The following is a 27,242-nucleotide window of genomic DNA, read 5'->3' on the forward strand; positions in this document are numbered from 1 at the left end:
CAACCTGGGGGCCGAGCCAGGGGCCCGGACAGAGACTCGCGCCAGGCCGGCCGGGTCCCCGGCGGTGCGGGAGGGGTGGGGAATCCCGGGGGATCCCGGGAGGGGAGGGGTCCCGGGCCGGGGGGTCGGGGGTGGGGTCGGGCACCGGAGCTTTCAGTTTGTTCCGCTGTTTGAAATTGGCGCCGGCGGAGCGTTGCGGTCACGTGACGGAGCGTCGCCAATCGGCGGCCGCCCTTGTCTCCGCGTTCCGTGCTCGAACGCTGCGGCGGCCCAGGGGAGCGGCGGCCGGGACGCCGCCGGGCGGGTAAGGCGGGCCCGCGGCCGGCTCGTGGGGAGGGGGCGGCAGTGGGCGGCCCGGAGGGCGCAGGAGGGGCCCCCGCGGCGGGCGGCGGGCGGGGTCGGCCGGGGCGGCGGGGAGACGGCGCTGCCCGGGCCCGGCGCCCTCGGCAGGCGCTCCCTCGCGCGTTCCGGGTCGCTTGCCTGAGCCCGCCCTCGGCGCCGCTCCTCCCGCCTCCCTCGCCAGCCTCTGGCCTTTCTAAAGCCTCCCCGGCTTGGCTTCCCTACTTGGGGGAAACTACTCCATTCCCCTCCAACTAACGATCGTCTGGCCGCTTCGACTAGTCGACCGGCGTATCTTCTTGTTTAAGCTTCCTCTTAAAAAAAAAATTCCACGCCATGATAATACTTTATTAACTTGGTCGGCACATTTTGTTGAGCACCTACTATGTGCCAGGCCCTGCTAGGATAACAGTGGTAGGGGAGGTTCTTTCCTTGCTCTGTATACAGTCTAACGGGAAGAGAGGAGACAACAGACATTTTTGAAGAATCGAATAAGCAAAAGGAGAATTATAGCTGCGAAGGGATAAATTAGAGGTCATTGATAACTGAGTATCTACAATAAGATCTTGCCTTCGGTAGGTCAGGAAAGGCTTTTCTGGACGGAAGCTTGTTCTGAGGTCTGATGCCTTTGTGTAAAGAAGGGAGTGAACCCCGCGAAGCAAAAGGAAGAAGATTGGGCTGTACAAAGGCTGAAGAATATCTGGGAGTCAGAGCTGAGAGGACCTGAATAGAGTGTGGTGTGAGATGAAGCTGGAGCCAGAGGAAATAGGACCTTCGCCATAACTGAGGGAGTTTGGTCCTTATCCAGAAATCAACAATTTTAAGCAGAAGTGAGTCAAGATCAGATTTGCATTTTTAAAAGGCTCCTCTGCAGGGGGTGCTGGAGTGGATTAGGGTAGACCTGTTTAGGCTATTGCAATACCCCAGACCAGAACTGTTGGAACTTGAAGAGTGGTGGGGAGAGAAAGAGAGCAAGAGAGAGGGGCCAAAGGGGCATTATTGAAGACATACTTAAGAGGTAAGATTGTCAGGGCTTGGTGGTGTTGGATGGGGACGGAGGTGGGACATGTCAGGGTTTCTGGCTGCATAACTAGATGAAGGATAATACCCCGAGCAAGGGCCTTGCAAGATAATCACCTGTGGAGCGGGTGCAGGGGAGATGATCATGAATTCAGTTTTAAATATGTTGAGTTTGAGGGTGCCTGGGTGGCTCAGTCAGTTAAGCGTCTGCCTTTGGCTCAGGTAATGATCCTGGGGTCCTGGGATGGAGCCCCGCATCGGGCTCCCTGCTCAGCGGAGAGCCTGCTTCTCCCTCTCCCTCTGCAGCTCCCCCTGCTTGTGTGCGCTCTCTGTCAAATAAATAAATAAATAAAGCCTTAAAAAGGAAAAAAAAAGATATTTGGAGTCAACTGGAAAATTTAAAATAAGTAAGTTGAGTTTAAGGTGCATTTGAGACATCTAGTTGCTGTCAAGTAGGCAGTGGCTATGTGGGTACTGAGTGTAGAGAATTCTAAGCTGAGTGTATAAATACTTAAGTCATCCACTTGTAGGTGTGAGCCGATCATTGCCTAAGGAAGGTGTATAAAGTAAGGAAAGCTCCAAAACAGCCAGAGGGAAAGGTTTTACAGAGCAAACGGGACTGACCTGCGATTATAGCATAAAGAGAATGGATGCAGATATATATAGGTTTGTATGTTTGGTATCTGGAAAGTGAGTTTATTTTCTTTAATGTCTCCTACGTTCTCTGTGAAGTAGGAAATAAGGTCATTTGTTAAGAGGGAAGGGGAGTTCTAAGGTTTTAAGAAAGTGGAAACATCTTAAGATAATCTGCGGATATTGAGTTGATGAAGGGAACATAGTAGGATTGCTGCTGAGCAATGTCATGTCTATTGGAGGCTGGCTAATGTCAACACTGACTGGAGGCATTGTTACTGCTGTCATCTCTCCACTGGATTCATGCAGCAGCCCTTTAACTGGGTGCCCTGCTTCCTTTCTCCATGCCTGCTGTCCCCAACCCACTTGTTCTCACAGAGCGCCTAAAGTTCTCATTGTAAAGTAGAAATGTCGCTTCCCTGTCCAGAGCCTTGCCGTGGCTTCCTGTCACACTAAGAATAGTTAAGTCCAGAGTCCTTAACCTTGCCTGTGAAGCCCTGTGTCATATGAACTGGTTCTCACCTGCTCTCCTTTCTTCATTTCAGGTCTTTGCTCAAATATCACTTTTTCAGTCGCCTTCCCTGACAGCCCTCTCTAAAAGAGCACTGAGTTGGCTCAGCCCCTTATCCTGTTTGGATTTTCTCCATAGTCACTTCCCAACTAGGATGTAAGTACCATGAGGGCAGGGATTTCATTTTGTTCTCTGGTATATATTTCCAGCACCAAGAACAGGGCCTAGCACTGCGGGCACTCAGTATTTGTTGAATGGCTGAATGAACGAACAAACAGCTGTGTGTACTACTTGTGTTCTCCCTAAAAATGATTTGTCCTTTCTTTCTTCTTTACCTGTATCTCCACTGCCTGGTGACAGAAGTCAGAGTATGTTACTTTTTATGGTTGACTGACTGAATGAATCATGAATGTGTGGTGGAACCAGTGTGCCCTGTTGTGGGACTTCGCTGGATGCCCCCTGTACCTCCCGCGCACCTCTCCGTTGCACGCAAACTTCTACCCACCCTTCCGCTTGATGAAGCTCTTATTAAAGTCAATCTGGTTACTAGAGTCAATGGACATTTTTTTCACTTTTTTCAGCCTGTTTATTACTCCGGGTCCCGTTGATCCTGCTTCTGTGTCTTGCCTCCCATTTCCGCCAACACAGCCCAGATTCAGGCCTGATCATTTCTCACTTCAGTAACAGAGTAACCTCCTAAAACTGGTCCCCCTATTTCCAGAGTACTCCCTCTCCTTCCACACTGTTGCCAGGATGATCTGTCTAAAAGACAAAAACAACCAATTAAGACATTTATGGAACAATTGAAAATTTGAACATGTCTGGATATTTGATAATATATTTTTTTTATTTGTAGGAGAGAGAGAGCACAAGCAGGGGGAGCGACAGGCAGAGGGAAAAGCAGGCTCCCCATTGAGCAAGGAGCCTGATTCGGGACTCGATCCCAGGACCCTGGGGTCATGACCTGAGCCGAAGGCAAGACCCTTAACCCTCTGAGCTACCCAGGCATCCCTGGATATTTGATAATATTAAGGACTATATATATATGTTGTATTAATGGGGTTGGCATAATGGCTGGGAATATTCATCTTTTCTTCATAATAATATAGGGGTAGGGGAAGTGGATAAAGGGTGTGGATGGATCCTGATTGGCTATGGGCTGATGTTGGAACTGGGTGATGGGTACATGGGGGCTCATATTATTCATTCTCCTTTTGTGTATGTTCAAAATTATATGGAGGGAAAGTTAAAAAAAAACTAAGTGTTATCATATCGTTCTGCTTGAAAGTCTTCAGTGACTACTTAGGCTAGAGTCCAAACACCTATGGTACACCTGCTTTTTTTGACCTGACCCTGACACCGGGTCCAGCCTCTGAGGTCTTGCATTTGTCTTTGCATACGCTGTGTCCAGCCTCATGGAGCCTGTCATACCTTGAGTTCACAGTCTTGTCTCCGTGCCTCTGTATGTGCTGTTCCTCAGCCTGGAGTGCCTTGCTCTCTCTGCTCTCTGGCTTTCCTTATCCCTTCCGTACTAGGTCAGGTATCACCCTCTCTAGAAAGCCTCCCCTGGGGTGAGTGGAAGCATTCTTCCCATTGTCGGAATTGTCTGTCTCCTTCTGCTAGCCTCTCAGCTCTTTGAAGACAGGGACAGTCTCTCTTATGTGTCCCTGCAAGCGCTTGGCACTTGATAAATGATTGTAGAATCTTTAAATTCCCAACACCCAGCACAGCACTCAACACGTGCTCGATCAGTGTGCATTGGATGAATGCTGTTGACCGGGAACTACTGTGTATTTACTTGGTGGTGCAGGGATAGAAGCTGTACTCCCCAAGGTGTGGAGGTAGCGGTGGTAGTTGATAGTAGAACTGGTTGGCAGAGGATGAGCAAGAGCTGGGGACGGAATCATCAGAATTGTCTCCCAGCTTTTGTTTTTTTCTCTGCAGGCATGGGTTGGAATCGGAGCCTGAACCCCGACCTGACAACAACCAGCATCATGTGGTTACTAATTTTAACTGCTCTTCATTCACCTTTTGATGCCTCCCAGAAAAAAACGTCGCCAGCCTTCCCAGAAAGCCCAGCTGCTATTCCAAGAACCACCACTGGAGGGCCCCAAACACCATTATGGCTCTCCCCAGCTTACCATCACCCACACTAGACAGGTGCCCAGCAAGCCCATTGACCATAACACCGTCACTTCCTGGGTAGGCCATGGGATTCTTACTTTGACTTTTGCTCTGTTAGCCTTCGCAGAATGCTGCCTCTTCTGCCCCTTAAACCAGGGCCTCCAAAGATTCATGGGAGCAGGGACAAGAGGCAATGTGTTCTTTCTGTCATCAGCCATCTTCTCGGGGATATCTTTTCTAAGTTCAAGCTGAGGCAAGGGCTGGTTGGAGTTGGAGTCTTTCCCCCCACATTCTTCTTAAAAAGTTCAGTATAAAAGTTTCATTATTACTCGGTAGCTCAGTGAAGAAGCCAGATAAATGGCCGAATGAATAAAAAATGAGATTGTTCCCCAAGCGTCACTTGAGAGGTAAACTATTTAGCTAGGTACTATATTTATAGTTTAAGAGAGTGAACCTGGAAAAAACCCCACAGAAATGGCATGTCGTATTTTGACAGTTTCAAGGCCCTAGGAAGAGAATATAGCTACTGTCAGGAAAGTGGTATAGCCAGAGGGCCAGACAAAAGCATAAACTTCACTTAAGAGTGCTTAATGAATATAGCTTGTTCAGGATTGCTTGGAAGAACCATAATACTTGCTTTGGGATTGTAGAAGAAACTGAAATGTTAGAATCCCATGGATGAGAAGAGGAATGAACACTTACTGAGGACTCGCCATGTGTCAGGTCTTATGCTAGTTGCTTTCCATACATGATCTCACTCCCTATTCTTGCACTCAGCATTCACTCTACTGGGGGCCTTCTTCGTGCCAGGCACTCTGCTAGGTGCTGGGCATCAAAGGTGAGGAAGACTGTTGGTCTCTGCCCTCAAAGTTTAAAGATAAACAAGTTGCAGCTGTATGGTGTGATAAAGCGAAGGAGGCATTGTCCCCTTTCTTACACACAAGGAAACGGAAAGCCAGAGAGATCGAATTACTTGCCCAAAGCTCATATCCCTTTCTTTTAATATCCCATTAGACAAATACTTTGTTTTGTGTCCATTACTATAGTGGGCCCCCATTTAGAATTCTGGTCCTTGGATATAGTTTCCTCCCTCAGGTTCGTTCGTACTTGGTAGCTGGCTCTCCTCACTTCTTTTTGGTTTTTGTTTTTGATCCTTAAGGTATCACCTCAGTTTGATATGACAGCAGAAAGCTGGTTCCCGGTGAACCAGAAATGTCATCATCGAAACCAGGCAAGACATGCAAGTCGAAAATCTACCGCCTCCAAGTTCCCCCATCTAACATTTGACAGTCCACTGTTTTCCTCTTGTTCAGCCACGCTTGGGATCCCCTTAAGCAGGGAATGCCCCGGTCAGTCAGAAAAGCGAACTTCCGGAAGGCCCTTAGTTCCAATGCTCAGTCCTCAAAGCTGTGGGGAAGTGTCAGCACATGCGCTTCAAAACTTACCTTATGTATTAATTGCCCCTGATATCCAGACCCCAGAGTCATCGTTTGTGAAGGAGGGGCCCATTCCCCCAGGTCAGAGGGAAAGTAGCCTTCCGAGCTGCTCCTTCCACGCTAGTACTCCCAAGAGCCCAGAGCCTGGGCCTGTTCTAGTTGAAGACACTCCCGAGGAGAAGTATGGGATCAAGGTCACATGGAGGAAACGACGCCACTTGTTTACTTACCTCAGGGAGAGAGGGAAGCTGAACAAAAACCAGTTCCTTGTGAAAAACTCACTGGATTTCTCCGACACCAACAGTCTCAAGAAATTTTCATAAAGTTGCTAAAGTACTTTTCTGGTTCACAGGAGAGTACATCAGGAGAATAAAATGGAAATAGTACCAAGAACCTCAATAGAAAAAAAGATGTTTAGAACCTTGGAGTCGTAAGGGAATTCAGTTCCCAGATTTGCTTTTTAAGATGTCTTTTCCTAAAAAGTTTTTAGTGTCATAAACAGTTCATATTTTTCTTAACATTAACTGTCTAAAATTTTAAAGTATCTTGTAGTAACTATTTAAAATGTATGTAAATAAATGGTTGCAGAAAGGTTTTAGAGAACCCTGCTTCTGATTACCGATCATGCAGCAATACTGCCTTCTCCACAAAGTCTTTCTTCGTTGTTTTTTTAAAACTACTAATTAATCCTCTAATCACTTCGTCCAAACTAATTCATTCCACACTTTTGAGTACCAACTCTGTGTCAGGCTCAGCAGCAGCTTCCTTTATGACATGATGGACAGGAAAAATAAAAGCAAACTCTGTGACTTCGTAGCTGAGCTGCCACCTCTACAACCTGGTTCATCTGCTAAAAGGCCAAGGTGAGGAAAGGCAGCAAGCCCTGTTTCACTGAATACAGTGGGGTTAGGGGCAATAAAGGGGACATAGAGAAGTTACTTAGGTTTGCTGTGTTTTGGTTTTCTATTTCCATTCAAAGAAGTCTGTAAATGCCAAATAGGGTGGGAAAATGATTTCTTGAAATGTATGTAATTAAATATGGGAACTTTTCAGAGAAGACTACTTGCTGTAACTAGAGCAGGACTGCCCAGGCAAAAACTGTCTCCTTTGCCCTTTCACCAATACAGATAGCATCTCTTTCAACTGTATCCGTTCAGTTTTAAGAACCTACTCTGTGTCTGGTCTAGCCAGAGCTAAACAAGCAGGGATTATTCTGTTTATTTCATAGATGGGAATCTGAAGCCCAGATAAAGGACTGTGTTTAGGGTCACACAGGGAGTGGAGGCTGACACATTGAGACGATGCTCTGCTCTCCTAGCTTGTGCCAACTTCTGTGCCTCTTAGAAAGGCAAACCCAACGTGGAAACAGCTGACCTCCGAATGCTATAAACACAACATGCGATAACTTTTGCCAGGATGTTTTGTAGGGGTTACAATGATATGTGTAAATTGGTGGTGAGAAAGGAAGTGGAGACAAGATTTATTGGAAACGAGAGTATATATTTAGATGGCAAATCTCATGGGATATGGATGTTTGAAGATCTACCATAGGCCCGTAGAGAGAGGTAAATGGGAAAGGTTCTTAAAGTCTGTAGAATTGGTCTAGCAATGCTCTAAAAAGCTTGGGCTAACAATAAAAAAATTAAAAAAAATAAAATAAAATAAAATAAAAATAAAAAGCTTGGGCTGGAGTAGGGGAGGCTGAAGGAGTTTTGTGCAGTTGGAATGCGAGACTAGATAACTATGAAAGATGCATTTAACGGCGAATGACTGCTGGAGAGGGTACAGGGTGCTTCCCGGAAGGCTCTGGTGTCGGGAGGGGCCGGATTGTGAGGGAGCCGGCAGAGGTCTGTGAGTGGGTCCTAACATTACAGACCTCTGGAAAGCACTCTAGGTGGTCTCTGGGTACAAATGTTGGGGACGCGGGGGAGGCCACTCCGTGGGTGGCGGTCAGGGGGATGGGCCGTTCCTCCGACGAACTGACTTCCCCGCCGCTGGGAGCCAACGCAGCTGTAGCGAACACATCCCTCCGTCCTCCGCCCCCCCCCCAGCGGCTCCATCCCATCCCCGAGACGCGCTCCAGGGACCCAGCCCTACCTAACGCGTCACCGGAGTTCGGGCGCAGGCGCCTTTAACTCCTGGCGCCTCCGCCCCCTAGAAACCCTCCCGCATCGCCGGGCAGCAGCAATAGCCAATGAGAGACGAGCGACGGGCACGAGGGCCAATAGGCGGTGGCAACAGTGCAGGGTGCGGTTGCTAGGGGGTGGGGCCCGGCCGCCTGCCAGACTTGCCACCCTAGCAGCAGCGCCGGGGGTTCTAAACTTGGTTGCCACTTCCTGAGCCGCGGGGATGGAGGCGTCGCGCTGCCGGCTGGGACCCCGCAGGGACAGGTCCGAGAGGGGTGGTGGCTGGTCTCGTCTCGAGCGGGGCGGAAGGACGGAGAGAGACCGTGGCGGTCCTCTGGGAGCTTTGAAGAGAGGGCGGTGGGCTCGGTCGGGTCGGGAGGGACGGATTTGGCGGCAGGAGGCGAGTCTTCTGTCCCCCACTCCGCGGTGGAGGATCCCCTTTTTACCGGTGAGCGGAAGGAGGCAGCGGCTCTGCAGCCTTCACCGAGAGCAAGGACTTTGTGTTCAGGTCCTTGCTTGGGAAACTCTTGGGGTTTTCGTTACGAGCTCGTCTTGCTCTCTGTGGGCCTCGCTTACTCAAAATGCGTTAGCCCTGCTCCTCACGCACCGCCCAACAGTGTCATAACTGAGGTGGATGAAGTCTTTCCCGGGGGTGTCGAAGCGTAAGTTTCGGGGTGATATTTAATCATTTGCTCTAATGCCATTGCTTTTGGCAGGCGGTGCTGAATTTTGGAACGGAGTCCGAGGGCCAAAGTGCAAAACTAATCTTTTACTTCTATCTGCTTTATAGTAATTCTCTCTATTTAGGATTGTTCGTCTTATTTGCAATGTACCATACCCCTTGTTTGCGCTCCTCTTTCCTGCCTCCGCCAGAGGGAGAGCCTGGGAAATAAAACAATCCGAAATCTCAGTCTGTCAATTTCTTGTTAGCTAGGTTAATGAAAAGTTAAGGGGGAGCGGCATGAAATCATTGACTTCAAACTTTGGCACTGTCTGAGGATTGAAATCATACACGCCAGCAGTATTCCCCGCTTTTTATTCCATTACCATGGCAAATAAAGATGTAGCCTGTAAGGATTTAGTCTATTTAGATGAGTAGATATTTAAACAATTCTTTTTTTTTTTTTTTAATTTATTTATTTGACAGAGAGAGAGAGAGCGAGAGAGGGAACACAAGCAGGGGGAGTGGGAGAGGGAGAAGCAGGCTTCCCGCTGAGCAGGGAGCCCGATGCGGGCCTCGATCCCAGGATCCTGGGATCATGACCCGAGCCGAAGGCAGACGCTTAACGACTGAGCCACCCAGGCGCCCTAAACAATTCTAAACCATTTAAAAACGTCACAAGGAGGTGTTGGGCATGGATAACACCTATTTTCCCCTTTCGTCAGATTTTATTTACGTGATAGCTGCGATCTGAGAGATTTGTTCATTGCACTTTCTTTTTTTCGAGTTGAGAGAAAAATAACCCACGTTTACCAGTATAACTATGGAAGTGCTAGGAGGACGTAAAGTTAAAATTCCGCGTCTTTGTTGAATTCAGATGGTATATGTTCATTGTGGGCATTCAATAAATTAATTTACAGCAATAAATTTCTTGGGTACCAGATGTTGGATATATGACTCATGGTTTTGGGGGAAGGGGGATTGACTTTGAAACTGAGACCAGGAGGCAAAGTGGTTTTTAATTTATTGGACCTAAAGTTTAAAGGGATAATTTTAAAGTTTTCCCCTCTTTTTCTTCCCAAAGAAAACTGCCCTTTAATTTAAAAACTGACATCAAAGGTGTGAGTCACCAAATGTTTCTCCTGCCCTAGGTAATATTAAGTGCAGTTTCTATCACTGTTTAACTCAGTTGTTGCTGAGAAGGAGTGGAATGTCTCCTATTTTGGCTTCAGGTTGTATGCTTAATGTTTTTGATGAAATACATTGATAGAGTTTTTGGTATTAATACCTTTCGATGTGAAGTATAACATCTGACTTTTAAGTTTCCTGTGATTTTTTTTTTCCTTTGAATTTTACCATGTTTCCTTTGACTGTTTACCATGAGGCAGATTTCTTTTCAATGAAGTGGAAAAATTACTAACAAACTTCAAATATTTTTCCTATTTCTGAAATATCTAGTGAAAATTGGAATTTGAAACATCACTCTCAGGACCTTTGTGGAAGCTAGGTATTTTATATTACAGCTTCCCGACCTTGAGCTTTCTCTGGCCTTTTGTCCCTGATGGAGTCGAAGGTATGGTGAGAGATTTCTCGGTGTGATGTGACCGTGTGACCCAGTTGACTAAGGAAGTCCTAGTCTGTGGTTTATGTATGTTTTCTCTTTAGAAATATGAGCAGTTTTAGTAGCTGGAGGTTATGTATTGTCCAGACTTGTTATCGTCTCTGACGTTCTCTCTTTTTTGAAGATTTATTTATTTTAGAGTGTGTGTGTGCATGTGAGCGCGACAGAGCAGGGGGAGGGGCAGAGGGAGAGAATCCTGAAGCAGACTCCCTGCTGACCTGGATCCCCAGGACCCTGACAACATGATCTGAGCCAAAACCAAGGGTCAGCCACTTAACCTTCTGCACCATCCAGGTGTCCCTTTTTCTTTTTTGAATGTTTCATCAGATCAACTAATTGTGGGCAAATAGAGACTTACCTCGTGCTTAAATATACTCAGAGTAACTAATCCATGACTGCACTATGTTTGGCAGATATTGAAAGCTCCTAATAACATCAAACATGCAGGTATTTTTCCAAATGTGAAAGCTACATGCAGACCTGGAAAGGAGAGGATAATCCTCTGCAGTAAACTTTCTTCTTTCTGACAGACTCAGACATTTTTTGGAATAGTTTTTATTTCTGACTTTGCTTGTTCTTTCCTATGGAAACTCTGCCGTTTTCCCTGCATCTGTGCCCATTGAAAGAAAATGCTAACATTTGTTCTTACTAAGGGGAAAAGTATGCTTGAATTACTCAGAGGCAGAGTTGAAGTTGCTTTGCTTCTCCGTTTTTGAGGATTTTAGGACTAGAAGGGGCCTTGATAATTCCCTTCATTCTCCTGTTTGAGAATAGTAGAAATGGCTTCTTTCAAACTAGAATTTCCTATGCTCTGCTTGTGCTTTATTTGCTTTACTTCCTCCGAATCAGTTCACTAGAAATAAACTCTTTGTTCTACTAAATTTATTCTGCCTCATCAGACGTCCTTACTGTCAGTAATAATGAAGCCTGCAAAATTTTCCTGGCCCAGTTAAGGCTTAGATCTACGTATGCCTGAGAGACTACGCCCTGTCCACATGCTGATCGATGTGCTGCCTTTATTTACCCACTTTAATACCTGCCATGAGGGCTTGATAATGAGGGTTGCCATCTCTGTCTCTCTGCCCTAGAACTTCTGGGAAAACATGAATGATGAGTACTGTGTCATGTGAGTCACAGAACCCCTGGAAGACCACGGTTCTGAAGAGGATTATAGTAATACTTTTATTGTTTATAAGATGGCATTTGCTGTTTGACCACATGGCATTGTGGGAGGTGCTGGAAACTTCCACTGGGTTCCTGAGTTCTAGTTCCAGCTTTTTCACTCTCTGGCAGTGTGATCTTGAGCAGCTCATCTACTTTTCTGGCTTCAGTTTTCTCCTCTGGAAAATGAGGGCTTCTTTGGATTCCCTCAGTGATTTATAACGAATTAATAAAATGACATATATATTTTTTAATAGCATATGGCTCAAATTTCAAAAGATACAAAATGATATTCAGTGAAAAGTATGTCTTACTGTCTCCATGTCACCTTGTTCATTCATTGGTGGACATCTTAGGGGACCTTCCAGAGATATTGTGTTAAATCTATAAATATTCCTTTCCCACTCCTAAAATTTGATGATTTTGAGTTTTAGGGTAAAATATAATACTCTAAACCCTACTATCTACTTTCATCATTGACAAGAGGTGTTTTTAGAATATGAACTATATAGTCCTGCAAGTTTTTTTTTTCCTGTGGTAATTAAAGTATAGAAAATAGGACCATAAGTAGTATTTTTCAGACAGGCTTCTAGAAGAATAAATCTTGCTATTCAGCTTTTCAGGAAAAAACTTCAGCATATAGTTTGCCTTTGATTTTAGGTTTTAGAATGCAATCAATTTAATAGAGGATTGACTTGTTTCCCTATTGAAACATAGTGTAATTTTGTTATGGCAATGCCATATGAGCTAGAGATAAAGTAGGAGTTTTTTTTTGGCTGAGTAAAGGTCTTAAGCTGTGTTATTTTAAAAGGGAAGATCTGTCAAAATAAAATAATCAGTAATAAGGCTTACATTTGGGTATCCTTTGCTGCCTTCATAGTGTGTCACTCATTTGATCTCTTTTGAGCTTCATAGCTCTGAAGAAAACAGGGCTGGTGTTGTGGTCTTCATCTTATAGGTGGGGAAGTTAAAAATGAGAAAGGATGTGATATACCTAAGGTCACATGACAAGTAAATGATGCAGTCAAAAGTAAAATTCAGAAGTAAAATCCAGGCTTTTGACTTCTAGTCCCTCTTCCACATACCCCCCCCCCCACCATGTATTATCAAAATATCTATTCCAAGTATTCTGGATGCCATTTTTACAAATAAATGATAACAATGGATACTGATTACATTCTAACTATTTTTAGGATGAGCAGTTGAAGAAATCAGACATTTTAGCGAAGTATTAATTTCATCCAATGGAAAGGGAGTAGAAAATGTCTTTGGTATCGTTAGACAAACAAATGCACTTTCATCTTTATCCAAGAAATAGAAGGGGAATAAGAAACATTCCTGAGTAACATCCCTTTTTAAATCTAGAAAGAAGAAATTAGTTCTTTGACTTCTGAATCAAATTATACATTTAAAATAACCTTTCTGTTTGGTTCATTCAAAAGAATGTTTTTACTTTTACTCTGTGAAACATGCAAAATGAAGAGGGGTTCACTCTAAAGTAATTTTTCTTGCTGCATCATTTGGGGCCAAATGAATGATTAAATCAGTTACCAACTTTTCCTTCTCATTGCCTCTCTCCCCCCAAACAATTCTCCCTTCTTTCTGAAGAAAAGAAATGGGCCCACTAAATGGGCCTCTTAGGAAATGGATTTTCATTCCCTAGCTTCAATTACGTTTGTTCCAGATTGTGGCAGTCATTCAAGTAGGAGACGGCTGAGCCTAGAATACTAACATTTGTCCTCAGATGAGGAAGGATAGGTTTCAAAGGAGTCTTTTCTGGCAGTTCTAATTTGATCTTCATGTGCCTTTTCCCAGAAGCAGTGTTTTGTTCTAGCCAGAGGTGTTCTTGGTGGCTCAGTATATGTAAAAACACAGCCTTCCTGTAATGACATTTGGGATTGGGACAAGGTGAATCTATTTGTCAATTGACTTAGAGAAAATTACTTTATTAATAGCTATTGCCCCACCTACCTGACACCAGAATCGGTTCAGACAGTGAAATCAGACTATATACAACTAATCAACTCCTCCCATGGGTTTCTTCAGAATCCACTCACTGGCTTAGAAATTCTGCTACCTAAAAATACCAAATGAACTGGGATTCTGACTGAAAAGATACTCAGCAGACTTATTGAAATAGCATAGTGTGAAATTCCAGAGTGTGCTGACCATTGGAGTACATGTGGTTAATGGTGCAGTTTAGCATGCTGAGTTGTTCCACTTTTTGGCTATTTTGAATAATGCTGCTATGAACATTAGTGTCCAAGTCTTTGTGTGCACATATATTTTCATTTCTTTTGCATATATACCTAAGTGGAGTTGTTGGGTCATATGGTAACTCTATGTTTTACAACTTGAGGAAATAGCAGACTTGTTTTCCAAAACGGCTGCAACATTTTACATTCCCCGCAGCAGAGGTGTTGGGGTTCGTTTCTCTACATCCTCGCCATCACTTGTTATTGTCTATCTTCTTGATTATAGTCCTCCTCATGGATGTGAAATAGCATCTCATTGTGCTTTTGATTTGCATTCCTTTAATGATGATTAATTGAGCTTTTTTACGTGCTTATCGATCATTCCTATATTTTTAGAGAAATATCTGTTCATTTACTCTGCCTGTTTTTAAATTGGGTTGTCTTTTTATTACTTAGTTGTAAGAGTTCTTTATAGGTATTCTGGATACAATTTCCTATCAGATAAATGATTTATAGATATTATCTCTGTCAGTGGATTGCCTTTTCACTTTCTTGATGGTGTCTTTTGAAGTGCAAATGTATTTTATTTTGATATAGTCCAATTTATTAATTTTTCTTTTTATCTCTTTTGTTTTTGGTGTTGTACCTAAGCAATCACTGCCTAGTCCAAGTTCACAAAATTTAGTCGGATGTGTTCTTCTAAGGTTTTTAAAGTTTTAGCTCTTATATTTAGGCCTTTGATTCATTTGGTGTATGCTGTGAGGTAGGGGTCCAAATTCATCCTTTTTGCATGTGGATATCCAGAACCATTTGTTGATAAAACTATTTTGAACCTGTTTTTAAAACTGAAGTGTCATAGACTACTTTCCAACTTAGTACCTCTAGATCTACCTTATTCTTTTTAATGACCACAAAGTATTATTTTCATAAATGTATCTTATTAATTGCTCACCTGTTGACAGACATTAATATTATCTTGGGGGGGTTCTATTGAAAACAATGAAAAAAAGCATCCTCGTTACATGTATCTTTATATATTTGGCCTAATATTTTGTAAACTTTGTATGTTTGGGGATGTGGTGTTTAATTTTAGTAGAGGCTGCTAAATTTCCCTCCAAAAAGGTTATAAACTTTTTCTTCAGCAGACTGTGAATGCCCATTTTTAAAGTGGAGCAATTAGCATTCATTCTTGTTGCTCAATCCATTATATGTACAGATTGAGTACATAGTAGGCACTTAGTAAATATTTACAGGTGATAAAGATGAGGGCAAAATTGAGGGGCTCCCTGCAATTTGGATTAGAGTCACTTTAAGCTGGTCATTGAGACAAAGAATATAAAGCCAACTAATGCAAAATTCAGCAGCTAAAAGAAAATTGACATATGAAAGTAGGAACAAAGGTAGCCAAGGTTATGTAGGTGATATTCTTATGTTCTTTACAGATTAAATAAAGCATATTGTTTGTGGAGTCCAAGATGTTTACTGGCAATTATGATAAAGGATTGCCACAAAAACTGTTCCAGAAGTATATAACAAAAGAAATTTTGATTGACAGGTATAAGAGTTGTAGTTAGCAAAATATAATTGAATGTATGATGGGAAGATTACCACCTTGGAAGTGCTAAGATTAATCACTGTTGTCTCTCAAATGTGGTTTGATAAGAGAATTATCAGTACAGTAAGTTCAAATTTAAGAATGTATTTGAAAATCACTGCTTCCAGCTTTTCTGATATGGAGTAATGATCTGAAACTGACTAATCTTGGCCAACAGAACTGAAGGTCAGCTGTGTGACAGAAATGACACTATAGTATAATGTGAAACATTGTCCCGCTTAAGCTCATAGCTGACAGAGGAAATAAAGCAGAAAAGCAAAGAACAGCAGAAGTCTCTATCATCTCTGGTAATGCATATGCCAATAGGGTAGGTACTGTTTTATTAACTGTGAAAGGTACATCCACAGTTTTAAATTAAAAATAAAGTTGTTTTTTCTTTAAAAAATGATTTTCGGTTTACAGTAACTTTTGTTCAAATTATTTCTCATGGTTAGGCAGTGATCTTTTATCAGTTTCTTTATTATTTTCCATAGCCATACAACTATAAAATGGGAACAGTAATATCTAATTTTTACCTACTTTGGAAAGTCCAAAAGTAAGAGATGATGAATTAAAATATTTCTTTAAGGCATAAGTCAAAGGACTTTTTTTTCCATCTAACTTTAAAATTCATTTGTTTATCAAACATTTGTTTCACATCTTCCATGTTGTAGGCATCACGTGCCATGAGCAATGCTGAGTAATGTTAGAAAGTACTGATGTTCGTTAAGTTTCTTTTGTAATTTTGCTTTTCTTTTGAGTGTTAGAGGTTTGTCTCAAGAGTCATAAAAGAAATGACTATCATGTCGCTTAGCTTAGCAGAGGCACTGTTTTGGCAACTGCTCTGTGGTGCTGAAAGCAAGAGAAGCCCCAGAGAAGCTTAGACGCATAGAGTGTATCTCCCGACACCACAGCTCCAGCAGAAGCGCCCCATACGAGACACTGACGCGGATACATTTTGCTTCATTACCCACAGGCTTGCACTTGAATCAAAAGTACGCACATACTCCTTCATAGATCCCTCCTAAAAGTGTCAACTGTCTTCCTAAAACTGAGCAAATTGCTCCTGTGGGTGTTCTGGGGGTTCATGTTGCTAACCGGGATAATGGCATCAGTTTTGATTTCTAGTTGAAAAATAACCAACAGAAATTCTCAGGGTTGTGAATTCAAGACCCACATTAGGCATAGAGCTTACTTAAAGAAAAAAAAAAAATTTAGGGCTGCCTGGCTGGCCCAGTTGGTAGAGCATGTGACTCTTGGTCTTGGCCTTACCCACATTGGGTAAGAGATTACTTAAAAAATGAAAATAAAAGGGGCGCCTGGGTGCCTCAGTCAGTTGGGTGTCTGTCTTTGGCTCAGATCATGATCTCAGGGTCCTGGGATCAAGCCCTGCATCTGGCTCCCTGCTTGGTGGGGACTCTGCTTCTTCCTCTGCCCCTCCCCCTTGCTTGTGCTTGCCCACTCTCTCTCTCTTTCTTTCTCAAATAAATAAAATCTTTTTAAGAATTCTAAAAAATAAAATAAATAAACAACAAAATCGACAGTCTTTTTTTTCTCATTTTAAAATGCAGCCATTTAAGAGCTTTCAAGTGCTTGCGTCGGCAGCACATGTACTAAGCCTTCGAGCATATTTTGAGCGGGCACATGTAGTAATTAGTGGAGATCAGATAAGTGTGCTTATAACTGAGACATTGGGTTGATTAATACATAGCAGAACATTGCTGGCTCCTATATTGATTTCAACCATTTATAGTTTCAAATTGTTTTATTCTTAGTTACATTTAGTGGGCTAAAATTTTAAATGTCTTTACATGGTACTGTTATGAAAAAACTCAGCTTTTTCCTTTCTAGATGGGGGAAAACCCAGTCCTTTCCTACTGTGTGTTCCTTTCCTGCTATGTGTTTCTTCCCTGTGTCTCTCCTTAATTTCTCACACAGAACACTTCACTTCTGACATTTCTGGTCCCCACATGTGTGGGTTTTTTTCCCCACAACAAGCAATTCTCTCTGACACCACTTGGGTGTTCTACAATTCAACTCAATTCTGACACTATCTACCAAGATAGTTTTGGATCCCACAGGTTAAGGCCTTGGTCCCACAAGACTGCCCCGCCCCTGCAACCCCCATTCTTCAGACGTCATTCACAAGCCCAGTTATCACCTGTGCTTCTGACCAACTGGCTATAGACGGTAGGTTCCAAAAATCCCCTTCTTGGGTTCAATTAATTTGCTAGAGCAGCTCACAGAACTCAGGGGAACACTTAACGTTTACCAGCGTATTAAGAGATATGATAAAGGATGTGGAAGAACAGCCAGATGAAGAGATACATAGGGCAAGGCCTGGGAGGGTCCCAAGCACAGGAACTTCCGTCCCCATGGAATTGGGGTATCTCACCCTCCTGGTGTGGTTCTGTTTGCCAACCTGGAAGCTCTCCAAGCTCTCTACTTGTGGGATTTAATGGAGGCTTCATCAGATAGGCATTATCAATCATTTTCAGCCCTTCCTTTTCAAGAGAATGAGGAGTGGGGCTGAAAATTCCAAGCATCTTATCATGGTTTGATCTTTCAGGTGACCAGCCCTTCACAGGTACAGAATTCAAAAGGATTCAAACAGTACGTAATGAAAAGTAAAAATGCCTCCCTTTCCCCTACCTATTTAGTTTTCCTCCCTGAAGGCAACACTGATACCAGCTTACTGTGTATCCTTCCAAAGATCGTCTGCATTGCAGATGAAAGATATGTATATATTTTTTTCTTTCATAAATGGTGGTAAATACTCCCCAATTATCTGCACCTTGCCTTTTTTCAATTAGTAAAACGTCTTGGAAATTGTTCCAAATCAATATATTTCTATATTTTATTCATGTCAGTGCTTTTTTTTAAACAGTGGCATGCTGTTCCATTGTATGGATATGGTCTCAGTCCCTATTGATGAACATTAGAGTGTGCTATCTTGTTATTACAAACAGTGCTATAGAGTCATATAAAGTTTATAATCATATGGGGCGCCTGGGTGGCTCAGTCGGTTAAGAGACCAACTCTTGATTTCAGGTCATGCTCTCAGGGTTGTGAGATTGAGGCCTGTATGTCAGCCTCTGTGACAGCCTGCTTTGGGCTCCCCACTGGCTGTGAGGCCTGCTTAAGATTCTCTCTCACCCTCTCTCTCAAAAAAAAAAGTTTATAATCATACTGGACAGTTGGCTAAAGTTGGGAAATCATAAGTCAATAAAGAGTATAAATTTGCCTGAAGAGTTTCTCTAAGAGTGTAAGTTGCATTCATTAGTGATCAGAAATTTTATATTTCATACCAACATATTTTTAACATTTCAAAAAACTAATGTTAGAGCGGGCGCCTGGGTGGCTCAGTTGGTTAAGCGACTGCCTTCGGCTCAGGTCATGATCCTGGAGTCCCATGATCGAGTCCCGCATCGGGCATCCTGCTCAGCAGGGAGTCTGCTTCTCCCTCTGACCCTCCCCCCTCTCATGTGCTCTCTCTCTCTCATTCTCTCTTCCTCAAATAAATAAATAAGATCTTAAAAAAAAAAAACCCTAATGTTAGCGCAAATATGGGATGATTGTACACAATTGAACTTCTTATTTGTTGAGGGTAAAGATATAATGAAACCCTAGGAGCTATTGGAAGTTTAGAGTGGAGAGAGGGAAAGAGTGGGACTTGTGTTTGTTACTTTTTTTTCTTACTTCATTGACACTATTTCTGATAATTCCTTATGGAAGTTTCACTGTAAAAATCACTGCCTCCTCTTTGATGAATTATACTACCAGAGGCCGCCCATTTTATTTGTAGCTGCTTGAATGTATTGAGTGCCCATTATTATTTTATAAGTAGTAGTAGACCATTTTATTTTGACACAAAGATTTTCTTTAACATTTATTAATGTTCGTGTCATTAAATATAAGCTATTTTGAGCAGTACCTATATCTCAAACTCTTATGTAGCATATAGACAAGGTAGAGATTCAGAAAACAATACAGATTGAATGTGTGCTTTCTATGTACCTGACACTATTCTAATCATTTTCTTATTAATTTGTTCAAATCTTATATAGTCATATGAGATAATTATTATTATCTTTATGCTGTGCATGGTGGGCAGAGGTTAAATAACTTGTCTGAGAGAGAAAGTAAAGGATCTGGGATATTAAAAAGCCAGGGAATCTGGATCCAGAGGCTGTCCTTGAAACTATTCCTCTGTAAAGTTGATTGACTTTACTTTCATTCTTAGATGTTTTATGAGATCGTTATAATTATCCCCTTTGTTAGGGAAGGAAAATGTAGAGAAGTAAGATTGTTTGCCCAGAGTATGTTTATGGAAGGGAGGCCTAAAGTTAGGGTATTGATAGGCAAAGATGCCTGGGGGAAGAGGATAGATTTTATCTTCTGGACTTTGAATGGGCTTTGTATCAAATAAATAAATAAGAAACACCATTCTGCCATTCATTGCTCAACAAGTTGAGCAATCACTGGTTTGAGTATGGTTTAAGAAAGCAATTTATATGTGTAAGTAAATCGTTCTTGTCCTTTCTATTTAATCTGTCAACGTAGTGGCTTTTTTATCTTTCCACAACAAAACAATTCACAAGGAAGGGTGGGTTGTTTAAAAATAAAGTAGAATTGAGGTAGCAGGAAACAAAAATGATTATTCACTCTGCTCTGTAGAGAGGGATTGTATTATGTGACCATGTCAGCGCCAGAAGAAACTTCGCAGGAGTCATGAGCATTATGGTCTGCTTCACTTATTGAATTTCACTGGTTTTTAAATTCAATTTTAGGATTCTTGTAAATATAGTGCAGTCTTGCAGTGCTCTTTCTTTTTGATATTTTGTCATCTGACATCCCATAGAAAGGCGCAAAATTCAGAATGATGTTGTTCATTGAAAGAATTGGTCAGGAAAAAAACAGAAGGAAGCCTCAAGAAACAAAGACCAGTTACTATATTTGGGGGAAAAGAGGAATCTCTTCATTGGTGTTAGTAAAGGTCTGATATTTATTAAAGTAAATCTTTGCTGAACAACTCCAGGGAGGTGGGTAAAGTGGGGACTTGGGGGTGGATACATGTGGGGAAGGAATGCTTCCCTGTTCCCTTTTCATTGGCTTTTCTGGTCTCTGATTGATCTGCATCTTTTCAGCAATTATCAGTTCACACCCATATTCACATTTATAAATGTTTATCATGTGCATATAAAATAATGAAAATAGCTTATATGTAGTTTGTCAAAATTATTCTGATTTCTTTGTGACAAATGCTGTATATAATCTCACAGGTACACATGCCAAAATTCCTTGGCAGTGGAAAATGAAGTGAAGGATTTCACAATATGACAAAATATTATGACTCAGTGATTGGGAGTAAATGTATTAAAATTTCAGGTGCATTCACTTGAAAGGCATATGGGAAATTAAGGCTTGTCACAGGAGTTCTAGAGGAAACATTTTAAAAAGAAGTTGTATTTTGGGGTGCCTGGGTGGCTCAGTCGTTAAGCGTCTGCCTTCGGCTCAGGTCATGATCTCAGGGTCCTGGGATCGAGCCCCGCATCAGCCTCCCTGCTCCACAGGAAGCCTGCTTCTCCTCTCCCATTCTGCCTGTTTGTGTTCCCTCTCTCGCTGTGTCTCTCTCTGTCAAATAAATAAATAAATAAATCTTAAAAAAAAGGTTGTATTTTGAAAGGGTCTCTAAAAATATGGAATACAAAACATTACTTTGCATTGGTTGATGGTATAGTTGAAGGGTATGCTAAGAGGGTGAAAGGCAGTGTCTTTTCTCCTACAGAAAGTTACCTGTTTATGGAGTGTTTATATGCATCCATATTTTTTCTTAGATCTCAACTCTTTGTCCTTTCTAAAAGAAAGTTTGAGTTAGAGATGGCAGCTGTAACTAACCTATCAGTTTGTGTCAGTATCAGCTTTAGGTGTCCTAGTATTCTTGGTCCCAAATAAAATGTAAAGTATAATATCCTTTCATATAGTGATTGAGAGTATGAACTTTGGAGCTAGATTTCCTGGGTTTGGATCCTGGCTCTACCATTTACTGACTGTGGGACCACAGAACTTAGCTGTGCCTCAGTTTCCACAACTATAAAATAAAAGTTGGATTACTTCAACTAAATAACCTATACTGAACTCAGATCTCAGATCTCTCAGAGCCAGTTAAAAATCCCGGGAGAGTGTGATTACTTCCACTTATATCAGTGTTTACCCCAGTCTGTTTGTTTACCCCAGTCTGTTAGTTTATGGCCATGGAGACAGGGCTATCCAGAATAAATAAGCTGTACAGGCATGGTCCAGACATTCTGTCTTGTCAGAGATAGGGGATTATTTTGGCAAGGCAGAAGCTTAAAAACACAGTATTGATACTATCTTTTTTAAAAAAAATAATAGATTTTATTTTTTAGAGCAGTTTTAGGTTTACAGAAAAATAAATGGAAGTACAGAGAGTTCCCATATAGTCCCTCATCCACCCCCCCCCCTTTTCCACTATCATTAACATTTTGCATTAGTGGTACATTTGTTAAAATTGATGAGCCAGTATTGATATGTTGTTATTAACTAAAGTCTGTAGTTTACATTAGGATTCACTCTTTGTGGGTATATTCTGTGGGTTTTGACAAATGTATAATGGCATGTATCTATCATTACAGTATCATACAGAATAGTTTCACTGCCATAAAAATCCCCTGTGCTCTACTTATTCATTTCTTCATGGATCTTTTTGTTGTTTATTTTTTTAAATACAAGTATAATTAACATACAGTGTTTTGTTAGTTTCGGGTGTACAATATAATGATTCAACAATTTTATACATTTCTCAGTGCTCACCAAGATAAGTATACTTAACTCCCTTTATTTCACCCAACCCCCCGTCCACCTCCCCTCTGGCAACCACCAGTTGGTTCTCTGTATTTAAGAGTCTGGTTTTTTGTTTCTTTTTTTTTGGTCATTTGTTTTGATTCTTAACTTCCACATATGAGTGAAATCATATGGTATTTGTTTTTCTTGAACTGACTTCACTTAGCATTATACCCTCTAGGTCTGTTTTTACTATTTCTATAGTGTTGCCTTTTCCAGAATGTTATATGGCTGGAATCATACAGTATATACAACTTTTTTAGATTGAATTTCTTTCACTTATCAGTATATCTTTAAGGTTCCTCCATGTCTTTTGTGTGTGTGTGGCTTGATAGCTCTTTTCCTTTATCACTGAATAATATTTCATGGTATGGATGTACCACAGTTTGTTTATCCATCCACGTATTGAAGGACATCTTGGTTGCTTCCAGCTTTTGGCAATTATGAATAAAGCCGCTATAACCATAATGAAAATATTCATGTGCAAGTTTTTGTGGGGACAAAAGGTTTCAACTTTTTGGGTAAATACTAAGGAACACAACTGCTGGATCCTATGATGAGAGTAGATTTAGTTTTGTAAGAAACTGCCAAACTGTTTTCCATAGTTGCTGTGCCATTTTTTATTGTTATTGCTTCATATCTTTGCCAACATTTGGTGTTGTCAGTGTTTTGGATTTTAGCCATTCTGCTAGGAATGCAGTGGTAACTCATTGTTTTTTTCTTTTTTTAATTTGCCGTTCTGTAATGGCATGTGATGTGGAACATCTTTTCCTATGCTTATTGGCCATCTGTATATCTTCTTTGGTGAGGAGTCTGTTTAGATCATTTGCCCATTTTTTAATTGGCTGTTTTCTTATTGTTGTGGTTTTTGTTTTTGTTTTTTAAGATTTTTTATTTATTTATTTGACAGAGAGAGACACAGCGAGAGAGGGAACACAAGCAGGGGGAGTGGGAGAGGGAGAAGCAGGCTTCCCGCCGAGCAGGGAGCCCGATATGGGGCTCGATCCCAGGACCCTGGGACCATGACCTGAGCCGAAGGCAGATGCTTAACCGACTGAGCCACCCAGTTGCCTTGGCCTCTGCTTTTCTATCGTAATCTCCTAGCTGGCAGAGCTGCACATGCATTGTACTTGTTGGTCAGTGAGGTTCAATATCACCAAGTGGTGACACTTACATAGGCTTCCGAGCAAGATTCTCACATATGTATCATAGGATATAGGAAATTGTAAATTTCCTTTTTCTAATATTTCCCCCCCAGATATTAATTATTGCACAGGTAACAGAGGAACAAAAACAAAAACAAAAACAAAAAAAAGGAAAGGCTACCCCAGATTCTAATATCTGTTCTTCTTTTGCCTGCATTCTCTTTACCTGTCCATGTGGGAAGTAGTAAACTTGATTACTTTTTGAGGCTACCACAACAATTTGCCACCTTTAAAATTTATTTTTATATCTTCTTAGCTAGTTAAATAACAGACCCATGTTTTTATGTTTCTCTTATTAGTAAGAAAATGGACGTTTTGAAAGATTGTGGAAGTAACTCAGTAAATCAATAGTAGAGTAGAAAAGAGACCCTCTTCTCTCCTGTCTACTTACTATTCTGTTTTCAAATCTATTAGAATTACTGTTACTGTTACATTAGCATCCTGTCCTTGCTGTAAAATGCTGATGCTGTCTGGATGGACTATATTGCCATTATAGCCTAGGACAATCTTTTTAAGCCCTAACTTTGGTACTTGAGATGTCTTTATAAGGATACAGACAGTTCCCCAATTTATAGCTGTATTAATGTTCTGAATGTTGGTATGAATTGGTTGTTTGGCATTTAGGATGTGTTCCCATAGAAAAATCTTTGCCTTGTTCCTGATCTTAGAGGAAATGCTTTCAGTCTATCACCATTGTGTATTATGTTTGCTGTAGGCTTTTCATATATGACTTTTATTATGTGGAGGTAGTTTCCTTCTATTTCTATTCTATTAAGTGTTTTTATTTTGAAAGGATCTTGAATTTTGTCCAATGCTTTTTATACATCAATTGTTTTTGTTTTTGTTTCTTTATTTTGTTGATGTGTGCCTGTTTTTGAGAAGCAGGGTTACAGAGGGAAAGAACAGGGACTTTGGTGTCTTACATAATTGCATAAAAATTTGGCTTTGTTTTTTCTAATTTATGTGACCTTAAGCTTGGCTTAGTAAATTACTTAATCTCCTGGAGCCACCCTTTTTCATTTATAAAATAACTAAAATAATAGCAACCTTACGTGGTTCAAATGAACAGTAAGATTTATATGTATAAAGGCCTAAGGACTCTCCCTAGCAAATAGAACCTTTTCCTTTCCTTTTACCTCAATGACATGTGTTTATTATTATTGTATTTCTGTTGTTGTTAGGCTTTGAGTTCATATTAATATTATTGGTTGGGTTCATATTAATATTATAGTTTGTTTTTACTTTTATTTTAAGGAGAATTATGAGGAAACTTGTAGTAGACTTAAAAAAGAACAAGATGGTTAAATTTAAAACTATTTTAAAAGGCAAAGTTAAAATATCTGTGGTGTTAGAATACATATGGTCAAGGGATAACTAAATTATAAGAATTTATTCAGAATATGACTCCAGTATATCAAACACGCAAAGGATTTAAATTATTGAAGAGAGACTTTGGACATTAGATAATTTTTTATAACCTTAACCTTTATTTTATAAATAATTTTTTATAACCTTTATAAATAATTTTATAACCATTAAATAATTTTTTATAACCACATAAAAATGTGGACTACCAAGAGAGATAATTTCCACTTTATGTATGATCAGCACTGATCATACTGCTGGTGGAAGTATGAATTGATGTAGTTTGGGAAGTTAATTTGGCAATACAACTAGTCATACCCTTTGACCAGTCTTCTCATTCCAAAAAGGATTTAGGTCTACCTTTAATAATCATATTTCTGGGAATCTGTCTCAAAAAGAAACCTTGAAATGCAGATATAAACTTTATTTAAATTTCTTTATTTATTAATGAGGTATAATCTCTATACAGTAAAATACACATTTTAAGTGTACAGTTCAAGGACTATTTTACGTTTGTATATATCCCTATGATGCAGCTATAGAACATTTCTATCACCCAGAAAGTTTCCTTGTGCCTCTTTCAAGTTTTATCTTTCCTCTACCCTCCACCCCACAATGATAACCATTATTCTGATTTCTATCACCATAGATGCTTTTGGTGGTTCTTGAACTATTATAAGTGAAAGCATACAGTATATACTCTTTCATGCAAGTTTGTTTTCTTTTTTCTTTTTTAAGATTTTATTTATTTGAGAGAGAAAGACAGAGATAACAAGAGCCAGCAGGAGCAGGGAGGAGAGGGAGAAACAGGCTCCCGGCTGAGCAGGGATCCAGGCGTGGGGCTCAATCTCAGGACTCTGGGCTCAATCTCAGGACTCTGGGCTCATGAACTGAGCCAAAGACACACACTTAACCGACTGAGCCACCCAGGCGCCCCCATGTAAGGCTGTTTTCAGTCAGCATAATGTTTTTGAGATTTAACCATGTTGTTTATGTATATTACCAGTTCTTTTTACTGCTGAGTAATATTCCATTGAATGACTATACCACAATTTGTTTTTTTTGTTGTTGTTGTTCTTCTGGTCTTAGACATGTGATTCTAGTTTTTGGCTTTATGAACATTCTTGTACAACTCTTTTTGTGGGCATATGTGCTAATTTCTTCTGGATATAAATCTATAACACTTTTTGTTATTAAATTAGCAACAACTATGAGCGCTGCAGAGCATGAGGTTTGTGGTGTGCAGCCAGAGTGCGGAGGGCGCACGCTGCCTGCTCTGGCCTGGGGGGCGGCACGGAGGGCGGGCGCGGGAGGGGGAAGCGGGCGTGGGGCGGGGGGAGCTGCACGGTGGGCGGGCGCGTGGGGGTGGGCGTGGGGGTGGGCGCGGGGGTGGGGGGCAGGCGCGGAATGACAATCGCGAAGCTGCCTGCGGGCTCCTCTGCTCCGTGTGCATAAATTCACATACAAATATGAATGAATAACAAGAGAAAATGGTATTAGAACAGTGGGAATCAGCAATTTTGCACAGGAAGCTTTGGGAGATGTTATGATGTTGTTTACTGTAGTCTGTCTGAAGTCAGGACAAAATTGAACAAACAATGTGAGTTTGGTGCTTTGAAGAGTAAGAAAGCTGCTAGTGAGCTCTATTTTCCTCTATCAGGAGAAATAACAAATTAATGAAGCTTTTGCAGAAAATCCAGGACTTGCCAACAAATCTTGTGAAGATGGTTGGCTGATCAAGATAACACTCAGTAATCCTTCAGAACTGGATGAATTAGTGAGTGAAGAAGCATATGATAAATCCATAAAATCTACTGAGGAGTGAAAATGGAACCCCTAGATAAACTAGTATGAAATAAAAAAATAAATAAATTAGCAACAACATAAATATCCAACAATAGGGGAATAAATCAGTATAGGTAAAATATGCCACCACTAAAAATTGTGCTTATAAAAACGAAGGAAAAAGTTTACAATGTATGACTTGGAAAAAATAATGCATTATTATTATGTAGTATATTTTAATTTACTTTTTAATTTTTCTATAATGGGAGTAAATTACTTTTCTAAGAAAAAGTATACTTTTTTTTTAAAGATTTTATTTATTTATTTGACAGAGAGAGACACAGCAAGAGAGGGAACATAAGCAGGGGGAGTGGGAGAAGGAGCAGCAGACTCCCCCCTGCTGAGCAGAGAGCCGCATGCGGTGTTTGATCCCAGGACTCTGGGATCATGACCTGAGCCAAAGACAGACGCTTAAGGACTGAGCCACCCAGGCGCTCCAGAAAAAATATACTTTAAAAATCTGAGTGAGGATCATTGTACTTTAGATATTGTGAACTTTGATTATGTAGACAGTAGAGGGTAGTCAAGTTGAACTTCTTTTG

The 27,242-nt window shown here is 41.1% G+C and overlaps 2 protein-coding genes across 5 annotated transcripts in view; both read left to right on the forward strand.

Moving 5' to 3' along the window:
• Nucleotides 1-238: 238 nt before the first annotated feature.
• RHNO1 (RAD9-HUS1-RAD1 interacting nuclear orphan 1) lies at nucleotides 239-7,259 on the forward strand. Of its 4 annotated transcripts, XM_032391068.1 has the most exons (5): nucleotides 239-304; nucleotides 919-1,169; nucleotides 2,538-2,659; nucleotides 4,448-4,705; nucleotides 5,787-7,259. In XM_032391068.1, the coding sequence occupies exons 4-5, from the start codon at nucleotides 4,538-4,540 to the stop codon at nucleotides 6,384-6,386; spliced, it is 768 nt and encodes a 255-aa protein (XP_032246959.1). In that variant the 5' UTR covers nucleotides 239-304; nucleotides 919-1,169; nucleotides 2,538-2,659; nucleotides 4,448-4,537; the 3' UTR covers nucleotides 6,387-7,259. The 4 variants fall into 4 exon arrangements, with proteins under 4 accessions (XP_032246959.1, XP_032246957.1, XP_032246961.1 ...); XM_032391066.1 differs by lacking the exon at nucleotides 919-1,169 and having other exon boundaries at nucleotides 242-304; XM_032391070.1 differs by lacking the exon at nucleotides 919-1,169 and having other exon boundaries at nucleotides 242-304; nucleotides 4,448-4,663.
• Nucleotides 7,260-8,364: 1,105 nt separating this feature from the next.
• Nucleotides 8,365-27,242, forward strand: part of TULP3 (TUB like protein 3) — a 59,212-nt gene continuing 40,334 nt past the window's right edge. The window contains exon 1 of the mRNA XM_032390775.1: nucleotides 8,365-8,453. Coding sequence (XP_032246666.1) covers nucleotides 8,413-8,453 — 41 coding nt within the window. The 5' untranslated portion in view covers nucleotides 8,365-8,412. The remainder of the gene's footprint in view (nucleotides 8,454-27,242) is intronic.

This window comes from Phoca vitulina, unplaced genomic scaffold (assembly GCF_004348235.1).
Source record: "Phoca vitulina isolate PV1807 unplaced genomic scaffold, GSC_HSeal_1.0 scaffold59, whole genome shotgun sequence".
Lineage (NCBI taxonomy): Eukaryota > Metazoa > Chordata > Mammalia > Carnivora > Phocidae > Phoca > Phoca vitulina.